Below are 23,619 nucleotides of genomic sequence, written 5' to 3'. Positions count from 1 at the left end.
TGATCAGGAGTGTAGTCACTCCAAAATTTCCGTAACCTAGGACAGGAGAAAAACATATGGCTTAGATTACAGGGAGAGCCACGGCATCCGTCACATAGGTCTGCAACATTCGGATAGATTTCATATAGTCAGGATTTTGGTAGAGGGGGCTCTATGCAGCACTTTGAATTGAATAAGTTCTAGTCTAGCACAAGGTCGGGACAGGTGGAGCTGATAAATTGACACAAATTGACACAAATTGAGTGTGTATATTTATTGATCAAATTCTGATGTGCACACATCAGAAGAAAAAGAACCTCTTCTCCTCTCAGAATTATGATAGAAAAGTCAAAATTATGACTTTTTTCTGAGACAAATCTCAGAACTCAGTTTATTTATGTGTTTATTGATGTATTTACTGTTGGGTTGGCCCAAATCCTCTTCCTTATAATTGCACTTCATGTGTGATTCTTGAAATAATGTTCTATTCAAAGTGCTGCATAGAGCCCCTTCTACCAAAATCCTGACTATATGAACTTGTCTTGTTGTCACAGTAACAGAGGTGATCATTCACTTCTATGTTTGGCATTGAGCTCATAGTTAGTGCTGCTGTTGGCCTGTACTGCATTTTACTGACAGCTGTTTCCACTATTCTGTCCCACCTCATGTAAATTAAATACGCGAGGACAAAAAATTAGAAACACCTCTCAGTATAATGTAGTCCGGTAGCAGACTTCTGCAAACTACAACCTCAATAATAAACACAGAATTAAAGTGACACATTCTCCACAATGTCAACACAAACTGAACATTATAAACTTTGTTTAAAGGTAGACTTTAAGGCAGAGCTGCTGAGCTGAACTGCAGCAGACGGGACAGGTGGAGCTGATAAATTGACACTGAGTGTGTATATTTATTGATCAAATTCTGATGTGCACACATCAGAAGAAAAAGAACCTCTTCTCTTCTCAGAATTATGATAGAAAAGTCAAAATTATGACTTTTTTCTGAGACAAATCTCAGAACTCAGTTTATTTATGTGTTTATTGATGTATTTACTGTTGGGTTGGCCCAAATCCTCTTCCTTATAATTGCACTTCATGTGTGATTCTTGAAATAATGTTCTCCTTCCTTCTCTGAGCAAAATGTAACTGGCAGAACTTATAATAAAATATGAAATAACACCATCTAGCCAACAAATGACAGTAAAGAGACTTATTCACTAAAAAGTAGCGATCAGGGAGCATCAGCTGAGGGAGAGACAGATTATTTTACTGATGGGGCAAATTTAGTCGTGTTTTTGGAGTGTGGGAGGAAACCGGAGTGCCCGGAGGAAACCCACGCAGACACGGGGAGAACCACGAAAACTCCACACAGAGAGGGCGGGGCCGCGAGCCCAAGCCCCGCCCCCCTCGCTGTGAGGCCGCAGTGTTTCACCAGCAGCCACCGTGCCGCCCGAGGTGCACTCTTAAAAAGGACGTGGGGCTTTTCAGGACGTCCCGGCTCCCAGGCTGGGCCGTGTGGAGCGCTGGAAAATAAACTGCCGACGTCCTTTTTAAGAGCGCACATTCATCTTGAAAAAAAAATCTAATCTGCCAATCATGATGAGACCTTTTGGTGTGTGTGTGTGTGTGTGTGTGTGTGTGTGTGTGTGTGTGTGTGTGGTGTTAGAGTGTGTAGGGTTTAAGGGGCGTGGAGATTGAGAGGAGTGAAGGGTTGTGGTGGTGGTGGTGTGTTTATGTGTGTGTGTGTGTGTGTGTGTGTGTGTGTGTGTTAAAATGGGAAAGGATGCTGAAGGTGAAGTTGGTTTGACTTCAGCCCCGGGATCCTTTCCTCAGTTTAGGACAAAAGGTCTCATCAGGAGGAGATTTTGTTTTCAAGATGAATGAAAAAAAAAAAAAAAATAGGATGGGCCCGAGAAGTCCTCCTTCTACTCTGCTTTCTTCTTCTTCTTCTCCTCTTTTCTGCGGGCCTTCTCCTGCTGCTCTGCTCGCCACTCTTCCTCTCTCCTCTGTCTCTCCTCTTCCTTCCTCAGCAGCTTCTTTCTTTTCCTCTGCTGCCGCTCAGCGACCTCCGGGCAGCCGTCCACTGCAGGAGGAGGGGGACAGGTGGACAGGTTAGTGTGGAGTGTGACGGAGCTGCAGCAGACCTGAAGGAGGCCACGCTGCCGTCACACCTCCTGCTGAGTGAGCGCACTGACTTACCTTCACAGCTGCAGCAGACACCGTGCTCCTTCTTCAGAGACCTGGCCATCTTCTTCAGGTGGTGTTCCCTCTGCTTCCTGAAGGTCCAGGCCTGGAGCTTCTCCCTGAAGCCGAGGTTCAGCTCCTCCTCTGCTGCCGTGGACGCTGCCTCTTCCTCCTTTTCTCTGGCCTCTCTCTCTCTTTTCTCTCTCTCTCTGGCCTTCTCCAGCTGCTGAGCTCTCCACTCCTCCTCTCTCTTCTGTCTCTCCTCCTCCTTTCTCAGCAGCTTCTTCCTTTTCCACTGCTGCCGCTCAGCGAACTTCACCCCTTCTGTAAAAAACAGAACATTATTTTAAGTTGACGGTGCAAAAAGGTGCTCAAACAATATTGCATGAATGTCCCTGAGCTGTTTAAGTTATATTAAATTATAAATCATTTAAAAAAAGAAATAAATGTTAAATTTAAATTAATTGGAGACTGACTATATTATTCTTAATGGTTTCACACACCACTTTGAAAAAATACAACAATGTGTCTGTGAAGCTACACATCCCTGAGGGGGATACAACTCCTAACCTGACTTACCTTCACAGCTGCAGCAGTTGTGCTCCTGCCTCAGAGTCCTGGAGATCCTCTTCAGGTTTCGGTCTTTCTGCTGCCTGAAGTTCCAGGCCTGGAGCTTCTCCCAGAAGCCGAGCTTCAGCTCCACTTCTGCCTCTGGGACTCCTGCTGCCTCTTCCTCCTCCTCCTCCTTTTCTTGGGCCTCTTTCTCATGGGCCTCTCTCTCTCTTTTCTCTCTCTCATGGGCCTCTCTCTCTCTTTTCTCTCTCTCTTGGGCCTCTCTCTCTCTGGCCTCTCTCTCTCTGGCCGCCTCCTCCTCCTTCCTCTGTCTCTCTTTTCGGAGCTCTTCCTCCCTCCTCTTCCTCTCCTGGGCCTTTTTAAACTCTGGAGAAGGCTCCAGCATCCACTCCCTCCTTTTCTTCAGGTTGGCCCTGAACAGCTCCCTTTGGCGGCTGAATCTGCCCGTGGAGAGCTGGGGGCCAACATGGCTGAAGGTTGGTTTGGGAGTTTTATGATGGAGCTCCTCAGTTTGACGCTGCTCCCTCAGCGTGTTCTCAGCTCTGGTGAAGCTGAAGGTTAAAGGTCAAGAGTCATGTATCAACAGCTGTCCAAACATCACAAACTACAGCAACAACATAATTAGAGCAAAAGAACAAATATAATATACCACCATACATGTCAGGCATGATACAACAGTTTGTTAGTGGCTCATTCTGATTGGACAAGAGGCGCTCAGTGAGTGCTGATATACAGAATAACAGCACTCTGCTGTTTTACTGTTATTATCACTAAATGAGTAAATCATAATCTGTCGTGTCTTATTTCCGCTATTTGATGGAAGCTGTTTGTGGAAGCTGTTTGTGGAAGTGTTGTGTAAAAGCAGCATCACAGGAGAGCGAGCGCTGTCACTCTGAACATCAAACCTGTCAAACCAAATCTAACCGTCTGAAACCTGGATGAACGTCATGTTTCTTGTGTTTAAATTTAATTAACCCTTTGCAACCTGAGCAAACTGGCTTGATTTCTTCCAAAAAATGGAAACAAAAGCAGAGAGCAGCTGAGCAAGATGTGACCCGAGAGAGAGAGTCAGAAAGTCCGTTAGAAAGTTGTGTAGACAGCAGGGAAAATGTCCATACCTGGTGTGAATGTGGGTGATGGGAGCCTGGTGGAGGCTCTGTGGAGCCGGACGGAGCTGTGAGGAGCCCGTCTTCCTGTGGTCGTTGACCTGCTTCAGTGACATGCTTACTGTAAGTGATCACTTTGGAAATGAAAGTCCAGACACACTCGCAGGTCCAGAGGTCTGCTGTGTGTCGCCGACGTCACAGAGGAGCTTTGTGACGGTGTTCCGATGCTCCTCTGTGACGGGAATTCTGGAATTCTGGACCGAGTCAGAATCGAACCTTCTGAGGCCTCAAAGGAGGAAACTTTTCAAAAATATTTTAATGGAATAATATATATAACATATATATGTCATATGTATGCAATGCTGCTTTCACAGCTTTAAAATATATTTTTTAATATCAGTGGGTCTAAGCCTGGTCCAAATTTTAATGGCTGTCTTGAATTTTAGATTGAAATATTTCTTGCAAATTTCCAATTTCCAAATTGCTTCCAAATTTTCCCCTTGATGTACAGAAACATATGTTGTTGTTTTTTTTTTATGTTTTTTTTTGTTTGATTGTTTGTTTGTTTTTTTAACTCACAAAAGAACAAATGTACCTCTTCCATTTGGCAGTCTGTTTGTGTTCTCTCACATCTCTCTGGCCTTAAATAAAGGTTGAAAGAAGCTGAAATGTCGATTGTCAGTATTTAGGCTTGATCTGCTCAAACTTCACCCTCCATCCTGCTGGACTGACACATTTTAGCAGATAATGTGGAAAATCATAACTTCATAGTTACAGGTTATATAGTTTTTATAGAATTTTGCATATGTTTGGATGCTTATGTTTGCCGTTTACTTATGCATATACACTCAGTGACCACTGTATTAGGTCGACTTGCACAATCTAATCTAATCTAATCCAGCTGTTGTGCCATAAAGTCTCCTCTCCTGCTGCCTTTAATGCTCATGTATGCTAAAGACAGCTTTATCCCACAACTCATCTGTGAAGTCAAGACCCAGCTCCTGCACCCAACCAACCCAAGCTTTATCAGTCGAGTGGCCATCAAATGTCATTAATTGTGCATATATCTTACATATAAGAGACTTCTGACTAAGTTTCAATGTTAGAAGATCGTCCCATGGTTGGTTAGCAGGAAGGAAAGGGAAGCCTGGAAACAGAGTAGAGGCACAATGTCAGAGTTGGAAATAACGAAACAAATGGGAAGCAGGCAAGCTGAAATCTGACATCAGATCTGAAAATGTGGAAAAGATACCATCCTTAAAAAGATCCCTGAAGTGCTTAACGCCTTGACTATACCAAATCATAAAAGTGGTGTCGATTAGTGATGCAGGAAACAAATGATTTTTAGTTACAGGTGTGGGTGGATGGTGATACAAATTTGAAATGGCACCTGAACTGTAACCAAATCTTAAGGCAGGAAAGCACCACAGGGTTGCTTGTAAAATTAGAGGGATTCAATGGTAGTAGGGAAGAGAGTAAGGCCGATAAAGGGAACCAGGAAATATTTTGAGTAAAAGCCACTTTGACTGTGAATAATTTTTATTGCTTGTGTTACCGGCTTCAGACCTCGGGGATATCTGGACCACTGGCAAGCGATACACAGGCTAGAGGCACTGTGGATCTGAGGATGTGTGGATCAATAAGGAGAAACCCAATGAATGCACATCTCATTCAAGCCAGTGCCAGTATATAACATTCTTCAAAAAGTAAAATAAAGACCAAAATAAAACAATAACTTGACAAATAATAGCCTGAGTTTGTCTACTCTGTGGTACATAAACATAACAGTATCAAAAATATATTTCCATCTACACTGCTCTCTGAATATATGCATAGGCATATATACACACTGTAGTTAACTCTTGACACTGTGCTGACAAAAGACACAAAATGGCAGTGGCTACAGCAGAAAAAAAAAAATGCATAATGTGCTCTGCAACAATGTAGTAAAAAAAAAAAAAAAAAAAAAAACAAGAAAAATAGCAACATATTTTTATCAACATAATACAGCATCTCTAACAGTCAAAACATAGCTGGGAGGTGCCTAACATCAGGCTGTTGCCACTGTTGCCTTGTGCTTGGTCTTTTTTGTCCATGTATTTGGTTAATATCTGTTGGGTTTCTGTAAAGTGCCTTGAGATAACTTTCTTTTTATGATTTGATGCTATACAAATACAACTGAATTGAATTTAATTAAAGAAGTAACACAGCTAAATTCACCAAACAATTATTAGACTAACCTTTTACGTCACTGGCAATATTTTTAACTTGGTACACAAAAATATTTCATTTAATTTCATTTAATTCAGTCACTGCAATGTATAAAATATAACAGCACAATGATGAAGTGAGTGGTAAGCATTTCATTTTCACAATATTGTTTTTTTTTTGTTTGTTACAGAAGCTAATTCACCTTTCCCAGTGGAGGGATGGTAAGAAACAAATCATCTTATTATGATCACATCACATTTCCATTGTGAAAAAAGAAACAAAATCTCAATATCTCCATTATAACTCAAAAAATAATATTCACCTCTAACATAATTACATTACATAATTACATTACATTACATCTTGAGCTACACATTATGCTGATATTAGCAGCATAATGTGTAGCTCAAGATGTAATGTTTAGCTCAAGATTACTTTAAAAAACTAACACACAAGTAATATTTTGATGAGCACTTATCTTGTCTTCAGCAGGGACTGAGGCTGGCAATGGGCAAAAAGTATTGTGAGAAAAATTGTTTGCTGCCATTACTTGTAAAATTACAGCCAGACCAAAAATGGCACTTCTTCAGTGACATAAACACTTTTTTTTCATTTTTCAAACCACTGTAAGAAACAAAGTATTTGGCAGTAGTTTTCATGAATTTCTGCTCACATTTATTATACATTCAATAGCAAAGCTGAGAATGAAAGACAAAAGTTATTTCCTCTTCTTTGCTACTTTGCTACACTAAGGTAGCATTTACAACCACACACAAGTGCAAACACAACGTTTGAGTGTGTACTTTGAATGCTTGATTCTGTTTCTCCTGCTTGGCTGTGACCTGAATTCACAATAATTTGTTCCAGTAGTCCTAATATTCTTCTTATTATGAATAAGAATATTATTAATATTCTTAGTAATACTATATGAAAAAAAATATCTTACATCAAATCTGAAACACAGGCAAACAGAGCTTGGGTAATTCTGCCCTTTTAAATCCTCCACTTTCTAAAGAAATCTACTCCAATGGCTTCATAGGGCGCAGGTTAAGGGTCAGGTGTCAGTTCTTAGTGGGTGGGGCCTTGTGTAGCCTCCAGTAGTCTGGTGATGATGTCAGAGTGTGTGGGGTGAAAGGTCAATCCATCCACTTCCATGGCCAGGTGACCGGTTTTGCCACTTCGTATCCCGAAACGCACCAGGGTAGAGAGGATAGACTCCTCCTAAAGAGACAGAGAGAGGGGCATTGGAAAAAAAGAGGGGCTAAAAAGACAGCATGCAATGCTGGAAGTGTAGGTGTCCTTTTCAATTGCAGTTTACACATATCTTGTTTTTCAGATTGTCTCTACATAATTGTAATTTTGCAGGTGTGCATTTAACACATTAGAAGTACTTCTCTGGTATACATATTAAAAGTGGGTTTCAGTTTCCTTTGGTAAATGCAGGTAATTGAATTGCATTGTATGGCTTCCTTCTGTGATATCTTGGTCTGAACTACTGACACTTGGACATCCATGAGTATCCGAGTATCTGCTCATGGGGTAAAAAAAAAAAAAAAAAAAAAAATCATCTTTGTGGGTATAAATGCCAAACACTGAGCATTAATCAGAGCAACTGCAAATACAGGTGTAGAAAAATGAGCTAGCTGTTGTTTGTGATTCCTTTTTAACTGCATCTGTTCTGCATGTGTGTCTGTGTGACTGCATCTGTAACCTTGTCCACAGACGGCAGGTTAGCAGCCCAGTCCTGGAGCTGTGCCGGGGAAGTTACAGGTTCCGCTCCTAGTCCTTTCTTCAGGTATCGCTGGTGGGACGGACAGGTATGGAGCAGATAGAGTGCACAGGCCACAGCATAACCTCCCCAGTTGGACACCCCTGGTGGAGCAAAAGGTGCTATTGAGCTTGAATGGAGACTGGATATTCCCAAAGACAAAAGACACAGGGCAATACTATGAGAAGCATGTTACGGCTTTCTCACAAGCTAAGTGTTGTGGAACAATGATGAAGGATGGCAATATGTCAGTGACAACGTTGATCTTGTTTTGTTTTTTTTTTCCCACTGTAATAGGTGCTCATTAATTCATACAAAAGCCATATCATAGGGCCACTGAGAACCCTTGCTCATGTTAAGTTTGATGACCCACCTCAATAATATAATATATCTTTGAGTCACTTATTTGCTCCACTTTCGTCCCAGACATTTAATCAATATAAGTGGGTTTGAAAGTTTCAGTGGTGGATGATATTAGATGCACTGATTTTGGAGTGTGGAGATTTGTTATCTAATGCCCCTGGGAACAATTCAAAGATACAGTCCAGCCAGGGTAAAGGCAACTTCCATGATGTCTGTAATTCTCACCACTTTTGTAATGTGGCAGACTATGTTAATCTGGAATAGTCTATGTCAGGGGTGTCAAACTGGTGCCATGGAGGGCCGAGAGGCTGCAGGTTTTCATTCCAACCGAAAACTCCACCAGGTGATTTCACTGATCACCCCACCTCCAAGCAGAGAGAAGGGACTGGTGATATTGATGTTGACATTCATTTTATTGATTATTGTTTATTTTTGCCTCATTCACCTTAAGTTAACAACAACAAAAATGCAATTTCTTAATTTCTTAAAAGCTTAAATTTCCATGGAAACTTTTTAAAAACCTCATTCAAATTAATGACAAGAAAAAAAACGAAAATTCCCAAAATTCCCGGGCCGAATTTTCCCGGGAATTTTCGGAAAAATTGGAAAAAAAGTGACAGCAAAAATCTTCTGAAAATTTCCAATATTCCAGAGCGAAAATTCCCACGGGAATTTTCGGTAACTTTCCGGGAAATTTACCGAAAACTTTCCACCCCTTTGCGACACTAGTATGTTTACAGTACCATTTACAGTCAAACATTTTGATGCGCTGTAGGCTCAATTTTTAATAAATCAAAAATCTGTGTGGATCGTTTGTGTAGGACAGTCTGAAGATGCTCTGTAGCAAGTTTGGTGACATTCGAGCAAAAATTGTGGGAGGAGATAGGTTTAATAAGTTTTACAGTTTTTGAAAAAAACAGAGTGATGGATTTCATAATTTGCAATAGGTTTAAGTGCACAAACGTTTCTTCAGTATTGGGGCTACAGTTTGATGAAAGTTGTAGCACCTATGGTTGATTTGTTATGAATTTTCAAAGTTTTGAAATTTAGAGGCTTGCTATAGCGCCACCATCAGGACTATTGGCTTGTGTTTGCATCTGAGGTAATCTGGCATGGGACTGGACCTTTGTGCAAAATTTGGTGATTTTTTGCACATGGGAAGTAGGACTTTGAAGGAAGGAAGGAAGAAAGGAAGGAAAGAAGAAGAAGAAGAAGAAGAAGAAGAAGAAGAAGAGGAAGAAGAAGAAGAAGAAACAGGAATACAAGAGGGACCTGGCAGCTTAGGCTGCCCGGCCCCTAATAAATACAGAGGTAGAGTCAAGATGTATACTTTAAGTTGGACAAAGAGTGTTTCTTTACCATATGTGCACCCACACTTGCATTAACAGTGATGACACAAACTCTGTACGTGTGTATTTAAAGTAGTTGTGTTCAATGTGTATGCATCCGTAACAGCAACTCAGGAGCATTAGCATAGCCAGTGTGTGTGTGTGTGTGTGTGTGTATTTGATGTGAATCCATACCAGCAGTAATTGCATAATCAGCCGCAATATCACAGGCAACTAAGCTCCCTTTGGGCATGAAGCTCTTGACTTTGTCCTTTACTTTACCCATCCCCAACTCATTACCACCATCACCGATTCCTAGAGAGAGATGAGTGACATGATGGCAAGACAGGGAGAGAAAAAATCCTGTTGAACTCTATGGAATGCTCCATAAAGCAGTATTCACATATGTATTTGTGATCCATCAAAAACCATCATCATGTAGCAGCTGTATGGCTGAAAGGTTAGCTCATTTTAATGGCACATGCACACATTTCAACATGCCAGACTTATTTAGATGGCTGATTAAAAGCACATAAAAATTGACGAAAAGAACACATTTTTAGTGGCAGATCGCTATACTTGCAAATTTGTAAAATAACTTGTTTTGTTTACACAGATATGAGTCACACAGTTACATTTTTGTGGTGCTAGTTTGTAATGAATAGACCAGATAGGCCACCAAGAGGCCTGTTAACACCAATAGTACTGATTCCAGGTGAAAGTAGAAATGTTTAAAACATATCATCGGTATGTGGCCTACCTGTGGTAATAATTCCAGGTATATCTGTGGCAGCAATAAACAAATCGTCAATAGGATCCACCAGATGTTTGATGTTGATTCCTCTCATGTTGTAGTAATTTCCATCTGCAGCTCGACCAGTACGCTCTATTGCCAGCAAGTGGTCAAACCTGGATATTAAATATCATGTGAAGTGATTATTTTCAGCTGCTATGAGATTATTTCAAAATCTCATGGAGAACAAAATAGAATTTTAGACTCAATTTTGTAACCAAATTATTGTAGACATGTTCTGTGCATTTGGTGCAAGTGATGAAATCTGTCCATTACAGTTAGATTATATTATGGAAGAATTTAACTGAGTAATATAATATTATTTTGCCAGGTTGGTTGTTGTTGTCTGTTGCCCAGATTCAACTCCTAAAAAACAAACCTGTTCGAAATGATGGTGAAACTCTGCATTACTAGGAAGAATATTTAAATTTTGAACCCTCAACCCAAACACATAATGTGCAAGACTGAATCAAAACACAACCAATTCTCATTTTAAAAAATCATATGTGATGCCAAATTGTGGCAAGAATCAGCTGAAAAGCTATTAGACTTTTGAAATCCAACAGCCTGTGGGCGGTCTTTTATTTTCAAAGGTTTTATTTCACCCTCTTAACAAAATTCACTTTCTCTTTTTATTTTACATTTTTTCAGGGAAGCTTTGTGGTAATTTTATTGTAATTTCAAATATATATCAGAATTATACATTTTTAATTTTTCAATTTTTTGGTAATTAATTTTCAGTCATTTCGTGCCAATTTGCTCATTGCCTTTTTCCCCCGTGGTTTTGAAAGAAATTAGGTGAATTTGTTTTAAAGGGGTTAAGTGTGTGCTCAGCCTTACTAGCATGCTGACATTACAGGTGAGGTCAGCTCACCTGGGCTTGCTGCGGTCTCCTTGGTGACACAAGAAGTGGAGGGCAGAGTCCGACTTGTTTTTTTCAAAGACAACCAATGGGATTGCAGATTTCAGCACACCTGGGCGGTGGGGGGTGGGGGCACACCAGAGCAAGCGCAGATGATAACTTGAAAATAATGTCACTGTCAGAGTTTCCAACAGCAGGCTTTAAATTCAGCTGTGTAACTCAACAGACATTTTGCGGAAATGTCTGTTGAGTTACACGGCAACATTAAAAGATGTCGGTCACTCTCCCTCCCACCTGTCTTCACAGCTTCTTCCATGATGTCCTGATTCATCTCTAGTGCTCTCCTGTCCGTTATCAGCGTCACCTGTTTCCCAAGGGCCAGCAGCATAGTCGCTATGGCAATGGCTCCGGGGGGGCCATCTGTCTCATCGGGGGGGCTGGGACGAAATATCAACAATAAGAAATAAACAAGAGTGATGCGGAGTGAAGTGTTCAGAATATTTAACCTTTTTACCAGATTATTGGGGAGGAAATGATATTAGCATCTTTTAACTACATTCTGTTGCAGAGCTTTCTGCTAACAAAACTCTGTAGGCTAGTTGTATGAATGAGCCAAAAGACAAATGCAAAAAGGGGCTTGCGTTCTGAGAAAAAAACACTTCTGAAAACTTCAGAAAGGGAACTTCTGAGGAAAGTGTGACAACCACTGCATGACAGTATACAAGCATGTACATGTGAGGGGTGTGTGTTCACAGTTTGTGTATGTACATGCATGTACCTGTGCATATAATGTGTGGGGAAGCCCGTTGTTATGGCAACAGAAGAGGAGTGGGAGAGTGCCAGACAGGAGTGTAGGAGTTCATCCTGAACAAATAAAGCTCTGATCCCTCGCTGACCTGGGAGAAAAAAAAAATTATTTATCAGAATGTATGCTGATAACAAATAACAAATCTATGCTTGTTTAGTTAAGTTAAATCACTCTTGTGGAGTTTAGGTATGACTCTAAACAACCCATAATTCCTTCACGTGTCTCTCTCCACCCTCTATTTTTCTCATGAACATTCCTTTTCTACCAATCTACTGATCTCAGCATAATTTCATATTTGCTCTCCTCTTTTTTGTTTCCTAACTGCTGGCTAACTTTTACACTCCAAGCTGCCTGTCAGTTTGGCTTCTGTGTAACTATTGCCAAGGGTCACAGACTTCTATAAAAATGTTTGACTACAAATGAGAAATGTGCATGTTACTGAATACTATCTTATTATGTCCAACCAGGATACCATGCACCAAAGGGCTTTAGTTTAGTAGTTACGTGTTTATGAGATTATGTCTGTACATAAAAGCAAACTGAAGTTGTCAGTCACCATCAGTCTTTTCATAACCAAATCAGTACGGCTAGTGGTGCAAGAGATACTTATGAAGTTTGTGTGTGTATACCTGGATCCTCTCCGATAATCCTCTCCAACTGTCTGATCTTTTCCACTGCCCTGTGGGATGCCAAGCTGTAAAACAAGGGATCGTGGGATAGCAAGAAGCAGCTGGGGGTGAGCTCAGGATCCGGGTCAGCAGGTGTGGTGGGAGAAGTTATGGATGAAGAGGAGTCGGGAATGTCAGTCATGAACATACAGCCTGGTGAGTGGCTGAACGCCAACGACGCCTCTAGAGAGAGCGACACATAAAACCCAAGCTCTGTTTAGTTTAGAGGCTTTGTGACATCTGATATCTGTGATGACAGCTGTTTGTTTTACCGTTTTTGTTTTTTATGTTCATGACATGTTATTTCCTTAGTGGTGACATCAGGGTACTGCAGAAGTCAGGGTTTTTCACCAAGCCTCAAGTTCCAAAATAGTATTTACTAATTGAAATGAACATTTCCAAGCCCACATGATTCCCATGTTGTAGCCAATCAGATTATTCACCGCTGCTCAGTATTGCCTCGATAGCAGTCACTCCACATGCCCAGAAGACTGGAACATCCCCAGGCTGCAGCTCAACCTGGTCCCCATAGTCTGGTTTGGACAGCTCCTGTATGCCTAGAAAAGCTACACCACACACACACACACACACACACACGTAAAAACATACAAACACATTTATGTCTTATGTACTTACAGAAAGAAATGATTATTGTGTAGAAGTGTGTGTGTGTGTGTCTCTCTCTATATATAGATATACCTGGATGTCCTATGTGTATGGGAGCTCCATGTGCTAGTGGGTTGAGGTGAGTAATCTGCAATGCTGCGTTCAACAGGTCAGCAGAAACAGGACGCATAGTGACCACTAAGGGACAGCTAAACACTCCAACTGAAACACAGGGGACCGAAGTCTACACAAACACACACACACACACATGCATGTGTTATAAAGCATAATGACCTTATATGGAATCTGACTGGTCAGAGAGGCATTCCTAAAGTACTTTATTAAAAAAAAAAAAAAAAAAAATCATATGGTGCAGGAGCAACAGTGTGAAAGACCAAGCAGTCATTTGTTTCTGGTAATTATATGGTATCATTATAAGGTATCAGTATTTGTTTGCTACATTAATCCTTTGAAATGCTCCACATAGCATCTTCAAAGGTGTTCTACTGTATTTGTACCATACCCTGTACATGCTGACATTTCTGCCCTGCTCCACGTTCCTGACAGGAACTCCAGCTTTCTTCAGTTGGCCTTCGAAGCCAAAACTGCATCCCAGATAGAAACACACCATGTCTGACCATGTCTGCTTCTCTGATGCAGCCCTACAAGCACAACGACAAGGACAGGTGAGCCTGCAATGAGCACAAGCAGGATTTTACAAGCTGAGATATGGATCATTCCACGTCATTTCACCAAATGGCCCACGCACTTGGGTCTCAAAAAATTCTGAAAAATTCACCAGTTGTGCCTTATCTATCCAACAGGCACACTGTGAAATTTTAGTTTCCTCGGATGGATACTTCTCGAGATATGGCCAATTTAGTGAGGGGCGTATGTGTTGATTTTGGTGCGATTTTCGCCTGTCCTTATTTTTCCTCCATTTTCAGGTGTCAATATCTCAGGAACTACACCACATAGGAAACTGAAATTTGGTACGATAATACACCTCCACCTACTCTCCCAGAATATACAAAAACATCTGCCACACATCATAACTGGTACCTCAAAAATGGAAAAAAAAAATTACGTGCGTTTTGTGGTCGACCATGTTTGGGCCTTCAGAAAACAACTTTATATTTGCCCCAGCTTCTTGATTTTTTCAGAGCTTTGAGATACATACATGGACTGTTCAAAGCATTAATGGTTAGTTAGATATATGCATTGGTTTCTGGATGGCAGCTTCTCTAAATCCAAAAAAAAAGTTTTCATGTCACATTTTCATTGGCCCATAACTGCATGTGGGAATGTCTTAAAAAAATCTGATCTCTGTTTTAATTTAAAGTTCAAAGCTTGCTCTTTCTTGGGATATAAAACATTTTTTCTTTATGCAAGTTCTTAATTTTTTTTTGTTATCCCAATGTGAATAAAACTGCTCCATCTCTCATTCTAGGGGAAGGATTGTTTTGCCTGCTGCTAACTATTTATGAACTCAGTTAGGCAGTACACTCCACAGTAACCACTGTTGAGGTATTGCACAACCTTAAACACGTGCACCAAGGTATAAGCATCACAGAAAGCGATGAACCTCACTGGTCACTATATGTTGATTAGCTCCTAAAGTGAAAATGCTAATGTCTTCTTTGGTTGAGTGGTCATGATTATACTCTGTCTTCGTGCCTCTGTGTTTGAACTGCTTCTCTAACAGCGCCCTGACTGTCTGTCTTTATTGAGTTATTACCTTAGTTCAGCACTGCAGCCCTGCAGGCTGGAGACTGTCCTCACGAGACGACCGTTCTCATAGACACAGTACTGAGAGATATCAGTCCTAGAGACACAGATGGAGAGAAATAAATCTACCATTCACTTGTTTAAATGCAGAAATGTTGCATTACTGTTGCATCTTTGTAATTCAAGTTTCTTAAGTGTAAGTGAAATTCAAGGAAGGTATGGAAACACTCGGTAGAGAACCCCTAAGCCTGTTGATTTGATTCTTAAAATTAATGTCTTCAATGCATCATAATAGTCTATCTATCTATCTGTTAAACTCACAAAGGTTGTAGGTTGCAGTGGTTTCAAGGAATGATTGTTTATACACATTTTATAAAAAGGACAAGCTAGTTTGCAGGGATTCATGTTGTGGCTGTTTTCTGTAATAAGCCTACATTAATTACAGTTGAAAAGCAGAGCAAAAAACACCGGCACCTAGGAGTGGTGTGTAGTAGCTGTGTGCAGTGCAATGCTGTTTTTTTATTGGTTTATCTCTGTCCCACAGAAGTTTAGGGTAAGGGTGTTCCTCAAAGTGTAATGTTAGAAATCTAATAAGCTATTCAAACATTATCAGAGCCATTTGCAAAATCCCACTCAAAGAGTAGAAGAGAGAAAAACAAAGACAGAAAAGACAGAAACATAGAGGGAACTAAGACTGTTGCAGGGTTAGACCATGCTCTGCAGAGTAAGATACACACGAGCATGCGCACACATGCTTTGTGGCCACTTTCATTAATAATTATTTTTCATTTCATTAACTTCATCTGTCGCCTTATTTGTTAATGTTGGGAGTTCCGCTGACAAAATGGTGTATTTTCTTCTATCCTGGTCACAGTGTAACAAAGCACACAAAATGCATTCTAAATAAGACACATAGATGGATTTTTCTAAGCATTTCAATTTATTGTATTTGTTCAAAAAGCACTGTTTGTAACTTGTTCTCTTCTGCTCTGCTGACTCTCCTGTGCAAACCTGGAGCTGCCAAACCAGCCAGGCGTGTGCTATCGGCTTTTGTGAAGGAATTCCCGGGGGACTGCGCCAAGTGGGCTGGAGTTCGAGGGGGGGTTTGTACTGGATTTTTGAACTGCCTTTTTAATTACCATTTTGAATTAATAATTGTTTATTATTTGTATTAGGATGTTTAACAATGAAACTGTTGATATTCTTATGTATTTGTAATGAAAATATTATCTTGTATGACATAATTGATTATGTTGTGTTTCTTCGTAGGGCCCAGCTTATGTAAAGAGGAGGCTGGAGTTCCTAAGAGCAGATGTAATTAGATGAGCTAGGGGCCAGTCAGTTTGTACCTGGTAAGGGTCCTGTGTTAAAAGGGCATAGCCTTCAGTGCAGTGCAAAGCTGTTTTTTCTCAGTTTTGTCTGGGGTTGTGCAAATATTGTTTCTCCTCTTCAGTTTTATTTTTTCCACCAGGCCTGCACTGTATATAGTACTACACTGGATTTGTCTCTGTTTTTCACCTTTATAAATCAATCACCTGGACTGCATTAGGGAGTTTTTCTCAGTTTTTTTTTTTGCCTTTGCCGCTTGGTCAACCTTACAAAGATTTTTTGAATGATTCACCTCTGTATAAAGAAACGGATGGTTACATATCAACAGTAACCATGGAAAATAACTGATCACAAGGAACAATGACATCACTGTAGTTATGTGTAGGTTTACTGAACCAATTAAAGGGATATCTTTGATATTTTCGATTCTAGCCCTGGCTAGACTTCATAGAGCAGAAAAGAAAGTTTCTTGGTTGGCATTTCAACTAAACAAAGAAGCATCAGCATTACATTTGTTTGCTATAAGGTTTTTACAGCTCTCATGTCAAACAACAGGCTAACAACAGACTAAAGTCATCACAGTAAGATTATAACTTAAATGCAATATGCAAGATTCTCTCAAAAACAAAACAAAACAAAAAAAAACATTTGACTAGGGCTGAAATGACTCCTTGATAAACTCAGATTATTTAATTACTAAAAATCATCAAGCTATGGAGCACAGAGACGATAATTACTGTGACACAAACGCATAATTTGACTGCACAAGTCAGAAACTATGGTTGTGAGATGGAATGGAGAGAAAACACGAGAGAAGAGCGAGAAGAGGCAGGCTTGTCTAGAAAATGGCAGAAAGTGTGTAAAAATTGGGTCCATTTCAAACTTTAAGAAAAATAATGCAGTGCAATGAATCCATTGTAAAACGGAACTCATGTACCACAACAGTGCAACATCAACGCTACAGCATCCAAACAGAAAACATCTACACATGTAGTGGAGACGATACAACAAGGTAATGTTAATGTGCACATTTAATGTAAATACACATGATGGACAGTCAGGATGAAGGATAATAAAGAATGTAACGTTAATTACTTCCACCACTGTTCTAACATAACTGCCTTGTCTGTTTGTGACAGTGCCCCATAATTCACTTTCTCACCACATTAGTTTCAGTATAGTTTCATTAGTTTGTTACTTGCACAGGTTTATTTCATTTGCAGTCAACCATACCACAACACAGTTTGTTTGATTTAGAATCTGTTTATTCGCTTTAATCTTACATTGTTTTACATGGAGTGCACGCATTTTTACAGTGTTCCTTCCTGGTGGTGGCGGAGAAAAAAGGTGTGGCTGAGGGTCGAGGACTGTTAAATCCTGGAGCCAGCTGATTGGATGCTATCATGAGCTGCAAATGTCATGGGAGGGGGTTTAGTTAGTTTGCCTTGTGTTTAGTCATAGTTGATGTTAAGGTTGATGTTGTGTTTACCCCCTTGTCTGTTATTTGGGTTGGCCAAGCCACTATAAATGTTCCCTCATGTGTCATTATGTTGGGTCAGTTTGTTCAGTGAACATCTCTTTTATAGGCCTAGTAGTTAAAATCCTTGTTTTATAATAAGTTGCATTTTTGGGGGTAAATAAAATCCACTTTTTCATTTACAAATCCTGTTTCCTCATTGCTTTACTGCTTTGTCCCTTAAATTCTTAATGGCTTTACATGAAAGGTTGTAGCAAGGTTTGTACTGAGCCAAGGAAGAGTTGAATAAATTATCACGCCATGTAATATGGCATTTTATGCATTTAACGGGTTTTGTTTGGAAAGATAATTCTTTTAAATAATTCTTTTAAATATGCAATAAAAATGTTGCTTTTCTAAAAGGAAACAAAGTAATGGTTCAATTTAAGAAACCTGGCCTACTTAATTTTTTCTTTTGCACATTTACTAATAGCTACTGTTTAATAAAACACAAAAGTATTTCTTATGCCATTACTTAATTAATCGATGGAATAATCGGTAGAATACTCGATTACTACATTTATCTACAGCTGCAGCCTTACAGTCCACCTTTGGTGCCAAAAAGTCATGACTGTGTTTTTTATTTTGCTTCCATCTTTGCCTGTTCATTCATTTCCCATGTGCCAGTCAATTATCTCACTGATTTATCAAGTAATCAGATTTTCAGCAAACATCAAAACTATCAAGTGTTCAGACTAGTGCTCAGTATGATGGAGAATTTGTAGGTGTGTGTGTGTGTGTGTGTGTGTGTCTGTGTTACACCTTATGTCAAAGTCTCTAGCAAGAGGTGGGCACGCAGTTTCTCCTGCCTGGCTGCGATAAAGAAGTGGCAAGGGTCCAGGGTTACTGTGACAGAACGCCTGGAAGTCATTGGCCAGATGACTGGGCAGGATGACAACATTAGCCTGCTGGTATCCTGGAAAACAGACACACACAGACGCACACGCACACACACAAAAACCATGTGCTATAAGCATTTAAACATAATTATGAGACACTGCCTTATATACAAACTGGTCAGGAGTCTAATGGAGCTATGGTGTTGGTTGAATCTTACACCTTTTTTCATCTGAGTTTCACAGTCCATGTCCACAAGAAAGAGCAAGAATGAAGTCATTCATCACTTAGACATGTGACTAAACTTCTGTCCCACTTTCTGTTAAAAATGTTTTGAACCAACCTCAGAGCAAACACTTAATCAATCTCTACGACAACCTAAATCCATTTACTAGTAGGTGGGGGCTCCACCTGTACCCATTATGTCATTCATGATTGACAGCCTTCTTCTTGCTTTGCCTAGTCCTTAAACTTTGATTTTCACTTAAATTGCTCCATCAGTAGCTTCAAAGTTTTAAAAAAAGCAACACTTTTTTTCCCCCACTACATGACAATGTCACGTCCACATTACATCCATATTGTATATATATATATAACCTGCTGGTTGCAGCTTCATTGAAACTAGATCACGCATATATTGAGTGAAATACTAAAAGCAAGATGCCTTCATTTTATGGCTGCAGCATCACACCAAATAGAGATGCCTTTTGCATCATTTTAGACATATTTCTCTGGAATTCAGCAGGACATGCATGGTATCTTTGGACATGATCTCAACAAGAATTAAAAACAAACTTGTGTGGGTTAGAACAAAGCTTGGCATGCAGCAATGACGACCCTATCCATGGGACCGGCACAGCTGCAACAGTGTGTCTAGCACTGTGGAATCTTTTTCCTTGGATTTTCTACTAATGCAGTTTGAGTCCATTCAGCTATGATGGCTATCATGCTAACATTCACCTGGCTGAAAATGTCACAAATTATATTGTAAATTTCACACTCTGCACATTCCTAATCATTTAAAAATGCATGTGGAAACATGTGACTCTTCAAATTGAAGTGATACACTGGATCTTACCATTGGCTAGTCCAGAAGTGGTGCTTATTCTGGGATCTTCCTGTCTGATTAACAGCCTCAATACATCAGGACTCAGAGCACTCAAACTCTCTGGCCGCTCCATCATCAAACACACACAAAATTGTATTTCCCTGTCTCTAACACTGCACACACACATACTAGACGAGATCTATGGCACTGGTCAACTGTCATTCATTCTCTGGAGACATTTAGTTAATGTTCATGTGAGGAACAGGCAAGCTGGAGTTAAAATTCTAACAAAACTGGTTAAATCGGTTAGGGGTTAGAGGGAGAACAAGTCTGGTCTAACAGAGGGATAGAAAAATGTTTCCTAAGAGGTCCTTGGTTTGAGTCTGCTGCCACTGTGTGTCTGAAGTGTGGCATTCTGACTCCTACCTGAACTCTCACACTATACTTATAGCATGCAGAAGAAGACATGTGACGACCACTCCGCTCCACTAGTTGTCCCTGTTGCTGGTTTTTCTCTTTTCCTTGTAGGATCCAGGGCAGGGCGGAGGGCGTCGCCAGCTTGACTGAGCTGCATGGTATCCTCAGTCTGATGAGCCACACCTGGGCCTGGTGTGGTCTCTCACCCTCCTTTCCCATGGATCTCTCTGCTCTTCTCCTCCGGCACAGATGCGGCTGCTGTTTGTTTTTCCTTTTTCAGACACTTCCACACCTGCCTACACTACTGACCACTGACTTCCACGTTTTATCTCAGTTCTTTATGGTTTATTTTTGTCAATAAATATCCTTTTACTTTCGCAAAACTCATCTAGTCTCCCATTTTTGTTACAGCCTAACAGCCAGGCTGTGACAGACAGAAGAGACATGCCTACTTGAAAATATTGCTCACTTCAGCTGCTAGCTGGCAGATTAAAGAGTCCTGGTAGCACACCTTGATATGCATTCATTAAAAAAAAAAAAAAAAAAAAAAAAAATCCAACAAAAAGGAACAATATTCATTACATGTCATTCTGTGATCACAGCACCTTAAATGTCATGGCTGGACATTTTGCATTTTTTCATTATGCAATATACTTTGTTAACCCCTTCAGACTCGCATTTTTTCTGCTGGGCAAAAAAACTGATTCTGACTCCTTTCCAACATAAAAACAAAGTGGAAAAAACACATTTTTGCTAACTCATGTTTTTAATAGTATTTTTTCATGTCCATTGCAATGGACATCAGACTTTGAAAAAATCCTGTAAATTAACCATATGATGTATGTTCAAAATTACTTAAAATATTATCACTTGTAACAGTTACAATTATGCTGACAGAAAATTTGTTTGGCCATCATGAACATAAATTTATATTTTTGATTGAAAATGGGCACTTACTCCTCCCTCTCTGCAGTCGCTCAGCCATGCTTGTCTTGTCTGATGTCTGATGTCACTCTCTCAGAGCGTGCTCAAAGTCATAACATGATTATGATTGGATAATCAGGATCCAACCAGTAACCAGCATTACTGACATCATTCAATTACCCAGTATTTATTGGTTTAGAGACAGAAATATGTCCATTCCAATGGACGCAGGGTCTGAAGGGGTTAAGGATTTTCTTTCTTTCTTTCTTTCTTTTTTTTTTTTTTGCATAGTTTTAGGCACTTTTAATACACTTGCGCACTTTGGGTGTGTGTGAGAGAGAGTGTGGTAGTGATCCTCCTGAGTTGTGTGTGTGTGTGTGTGTGTGTATTACCTGACTCCAGGGCAGATATGGAGATGCTCCTGAGGTTTGAGAGGGCACGCCTAGCAGCTCTAACAACAGTCAGCATCCTTCACCTAAATATTAAGGCACGCACACACAGGCATTTGATGAAGCAGTCACTTGTCTCTCTAAAATGTCTTTTTGCTGGGGACTTTCCTGTCTCATTACAAGGCTACGGTTTCATTAAATATTCAAGTTTTTTCATAAATTAATTTAAAGAGAACGTCTGGTCAAACACAAAAACAAGGTTTCATGCTGGTTGACACATGAAACATGACCAGCAGGCCTCCTTTCTCTTCTCTCCACGCCAGGCTGCATTCAAAGTTTTGGCAATTAAATACATGTTTATTGACAAAGATACATACATTTGAAGTCATCAGAGGGGACTCAATATCTACATATTTAGGACCCTGTCTTCACTTCGGCATACACACAGGCCGCCAAGGAGCACGTATTTCAATTAAATATGGACTTTTAAAAGCGGATCGTCTAGTCTACTTCCACAACTACACCGTGGCGGGAAGTGGCGAGTATTGTGACCCAAAACAACTGAGCTGAGTCGGCTGGACTTCGGTGTGACAATGTGTCCGTGTGGATAATGCAACTCACCAAGAGGTCCTGTGTATCATTTCTAACAAGTCCCGTCTAGGTTACTCCAAATTTTCGAGAAATGTAGGTTCCAATTCTCCCAAGTGCATCAAAGGTTATGGTTAAGATTAGAGCCAGGCCAAGCGCATCATATGCGCATGTGCAAGAGTTTGGCGAAAAAACCTAACAGATAGCTGATTCTTCCTCTTCCTCTTCTTCTTCTTTGGCGTTTAACGGCAGCTGGCATCCAATTTGTTGCATTGCTGCCATCTTCAGTATTATTTATGCATTACATTAAACTATATTCTCTTGCTGAGACCAGTTTCATTCAAAAACTTAAAAAAACTACTTCTACCCCTTCCGAGTGATCCCATTTTCAAAATACCTCTCACTGATACCTCTGTCATGTCCATTTTTTAAAATTCTGTAATTAGTTCCTGTCTTTCCCCAGTATATTTATTGCAGTCTATTAATACGTGTTGTATTGTCTCTGGCTGTTGGCACTCTTGACATAGTCCATTCTGATGTTTTCCTATAATGAAGAGAGTATTATTGGGTAGGTATGACCAATTCTCATTCTAATAATAGTGACTTTTTCCTTCCTTTTCCATCCTCTTCTTTTACAGGTTACTGAATCAGTCACTCTATAAGATAATGAAAATTGCTCCCAGCACTGCTGCCATTTTAAGTTAATTTGCTTCCATACTAAACACTTTCCCTCCGCTTTGGAAAGGCTTATAGTGACATCTATGTTTTCTTTTCTCATAGCTTTTTCCGCTAGCTTATCCACTCTCTCATTTGTTGGAATGCCTATATGTGCAGGAACCCACATCGACGACAGCTCACTCCCATTTCTTACCACATCCCTAATTGCCAAATTAACTTTATAAATAAGGTCTTGCCGACTCCTGGATGAACCTGTCCCAATACTACTGATTGCTGATACTGAGTCACTGCACACCAATATTTTATGATTACGTATCTGAGCTACCCACTGTGCTGCCATTAGAATAGCATACAATTCCACTGTAAACACATTGAGGAAATTTGACATTTTCTTGCATGATTTAACATTCCATCCTTGCACAATAAATGTTGCTCCAGTGGCACCCGTGTCCTGATCCTTTGATCCATCAGTAAAGATTAAAATGTGATCCTGATACCTCTCTGCTACACGGATATGAAACGCATTGACTAGTTCTCCATTGTTGCTCTCTGCTTTAAGTTGAAGCAACCCCAAGTCAACTCTAGCCTCTAGTTGCCACAAAGGAACAGTAGCCTAGGCCACATTACTCCTGGACAAAAAACCTTGCCCAGAATGTCCATTTCCTGTGCCACTTTCTCTCCTGTCCATCCAAAACTGGAAGGTCTAGCCACCTCTCTCTCCCAGTTTGCCTGAATTACACTTTTAACTGGATGATCACACCTTTGACCCATTAAGTTGACCCAATAATTAGCTTGAAGTTGCTTCCTCCGCAAACAGAGTGGCATTTCTCCTGTTTCCACCTGCAAGGAACACACTGCTCCTGTACACATTGTCAGTGCCTTTGCTTGAACTATATCTAATCCAGCTAAAA

The 23,619-nt window shown here is 40.2% G+C and overlaps 1 protein-coding gene across 2 annotated transcripts; it reads right to left on the bottom strand.

Annotated features, from left to right (window-relative positions):
* Positions 1-6,227: 6,227 nt before the first annotated feature.
* Positions 6,228-22,245, bottom strand: dglucy (D-glutamate cyclase). 2 transcript variants are annotated; one of them, XM_030067061.1, is made up of 15 exons: positions 22,064-22,245; positions 21,446-21,528; positions 18,590-18,743; positions 14,993-15,079; positions 13,778-13,916; positions 13,348-13,498; positions 13,092-13,214; positions 12,610-12,831; positions 11,951-12,068; positions 11,467-11,609; positions 11,185-11,284; positions 10,278-10,426; positions 9,713-9,832; positions 7,770-7,930; positions 6,228-7,279 (listed from the first exon to the last, which is right to left on the bottom strand). In XM_030067061.1, exons 2-15 carry the CDS (start codon positions 21,519-21,521, stop codon positions 7,127-7,129), a joined length of 1,896 nt encoding a protein of 631 aa, XP_029922921.1. In that variant the 5' UTR covers positions 21,522-21,528; positions 22,064-22,245; the 3' UTR covers positions 6,228-7,126. The 2 variants fall into 2 exon arrangements, with proteins under 2 accessions (XP_029922921.1, XP_029922929.1); XM_030067069.1 differs by lacking the exons at positions 21,446-21,528; positions 22,064-22,245 and adding an exon at positions 21,087-21,120.
* Between the last annotated feature and the right edge of the window lie 1,374 nt (positions 22,246-23,619).

This window comes from Myripristis murdjan, chromosome 2 (assembly GCF_902150065.1).
Source record: "Myripristis murdjan chromosome 2, fMyrMur1.1, whole genome shotgun sequence".
In the NCBI taxonomy this organism is placed as follows: Eukaryota; Metazoa; Chordata; class Actinopteri; order Holocentriformes; family Holocentridae; genus Myripristis; species Myripristis murdjan.
Note: the sequence above shows the minus strand (reverse complement) of the source record. Positions and strands in the feature narration are given on the sequence as shown.

Excerpts from the sequence above, each read along its gene's own strand:
- dglucy (XM_030067061.1), bottom strand. The coding sequence starts at position 21,521 with ATGCTGACTGTTGTTAGAGCTGCTAGGCGTGCCCTCTCAAACCTCAGG. Across the intron at positions 13,917-14,992 it reads GGCTGCAGTGCTGAACTAAG|GGCTGCATCAGAGAAGCAGA; the intron begins GTAATAACTCAA and ends TTGTGCTTGTAG. Across the intron at positions 13,499-13,777 it reads GAAATGTCAGCATGTACAGG|ACTTCGGTCCCCTGTGTTTC; the intron begins GTATGGTACAAA and ends GTGTTTGTGTAG.